A 1,360-nucleotide genomic window follows, 5' to 3' on the forward strand; every position below is an offset into this window, starting at 1 on the left:
TCACGATTTTTGGCATATCATATAATTATGTACATGTATATGAATAGGTATTATATCGTATACGCATAAAATAATCATTCTTTTAACTCTTTATGATTAAAACACATGCCCTTTTTCCAAGTTGTTTACAGACTAAGAACTTACGCCTACTCACGAGCAGGCCTAGATTTAAACCATAATTTAGTCTCGACTAAGTCTCCGCCTTTTTGTGAAACGCTACTCAGTCCGACTTCCGGGTTTAGTCACTGATTTAGTCCGGACTAAGCTTACGCCTGGTCGTAGGCCTTTTTGAGAAACGAGCCCCAGAAGTCACAAATTGCCAAATCTGGGCTATAGGGGGGATGGGTTAGGTTTTCTATACACAGTGTTTCCATGGTGTCCATCACAACCCGACTTTAATGGCTAGGTGCGTTATCCTGGTGCAGAATGAATCCAGATCGTATCAGATCTGGGCACTTTTTCTTCACTGCTGTCATTAAATCTGATTTGATAGCCCGTGCATAGTAGTCCCCAGTAACTGAAGTTTTGGGTGGTACCATGTGATTTAGAATTATCCCGTTGATCTCACAGAAAACAATGAGCATAACTTTTCCTGCTGACTTGGTTACGCGTGCTTTCAATGGTGATGGCGAGGAAGGATGCTTCCAAATTGAACTTTGTTGTTTACTTTCTGGTTCATAGAAATGTACCCAAGTTTCATCACATGTAATGATTCTATTCATGAAATAATTTTCTTCTTTTTCATATCTACTAACGTAAGACCGTCATGCATTCACTCTTACCCTCATTTGCTCTGGCAGAAGGAGGCGAGGGACCCAGCTAGCACAAACTCGCCGCATTATAAGCTTACTCGTTAAAATCTCTTGAACTGTTCCATAAGACATGCTAAGACCATCAGCTATTTCCCTAATCGTAACTTTTTGATCTTTCATCACATACTGTTCAACCTCAGACACGTTTATCTCAGTACTAACGTTCAGCGGGCACCCAGATCTATCATCATCTTTCACCGTTTCCCTTCCCTCAATAAAACGTTTCATCTACTTACTTTTGTACTTTTTGCAAGCCCACTATCCCCGTAAACTTTATGTAAATCATCGTATATTACCGTGAAGGATTAACCTAGTTTTACATAAAACTTTATTATTATAGTTCTTTGCTCAAGCACGATTGACTCATCCATTTTCGTCAAAGTCGTCTCTATATTGACGTCATTTTTACATCATGACGTCATAATTGAGGCAAATTGCATACTCATACGGCATAAAGCACGTGTTTAGGACTATATTTGTGCCAAAATTCATTCTTGTCACACTGTGGTTAGTTAGACAGAGAATTAGTTCGCGAACTTTTTGATCGC

The 1,360-nt window shown here is 39.3% G+C and overlaps 1 protein-coding gene across 1 annotated transcript; it reads right to left on the reverse strand.

The window, feature by feature from the left end:
* Nucleotides 1-395: 395 nt before the first annotated feature.
* LOC134234191 (protein GVQW3-like) lies at nt 396-1,040 on the reverse strand. Its single transcript, XM_062716246.1, has 2 exons — nt 783-1,040; nt 396-641 (listed from the first exon to the last, which is right to left on the reverse strand). Exons 1-2 carry the CDS (start codon nt 1,038-1,040, stop codon nt 396-398), a joined length of 504 nt encoding a protein of 167 aa, XP_062572230.1.
* Between the last annotated feature and the right edge of the window lie 320 nt (nt 1,041-1,360).

This window comes from Saccostrea cucullata, unplaced genomic scaffold (assembly GCF_032062105.1).
Source record: "Saccostrea cucullata isolate Sc308-1 unplaced genomic scaffold, CSIRO_AGI_Scuc_v1 ctg329, whole genome shotgun sequence".
Taxonomy (NCBI): Eukaryota; Metazoa; Mollusca; class Bivalvia; order Ostreida; family Ostreidae; genus Saccostrea; species Saccostrea cuccullata.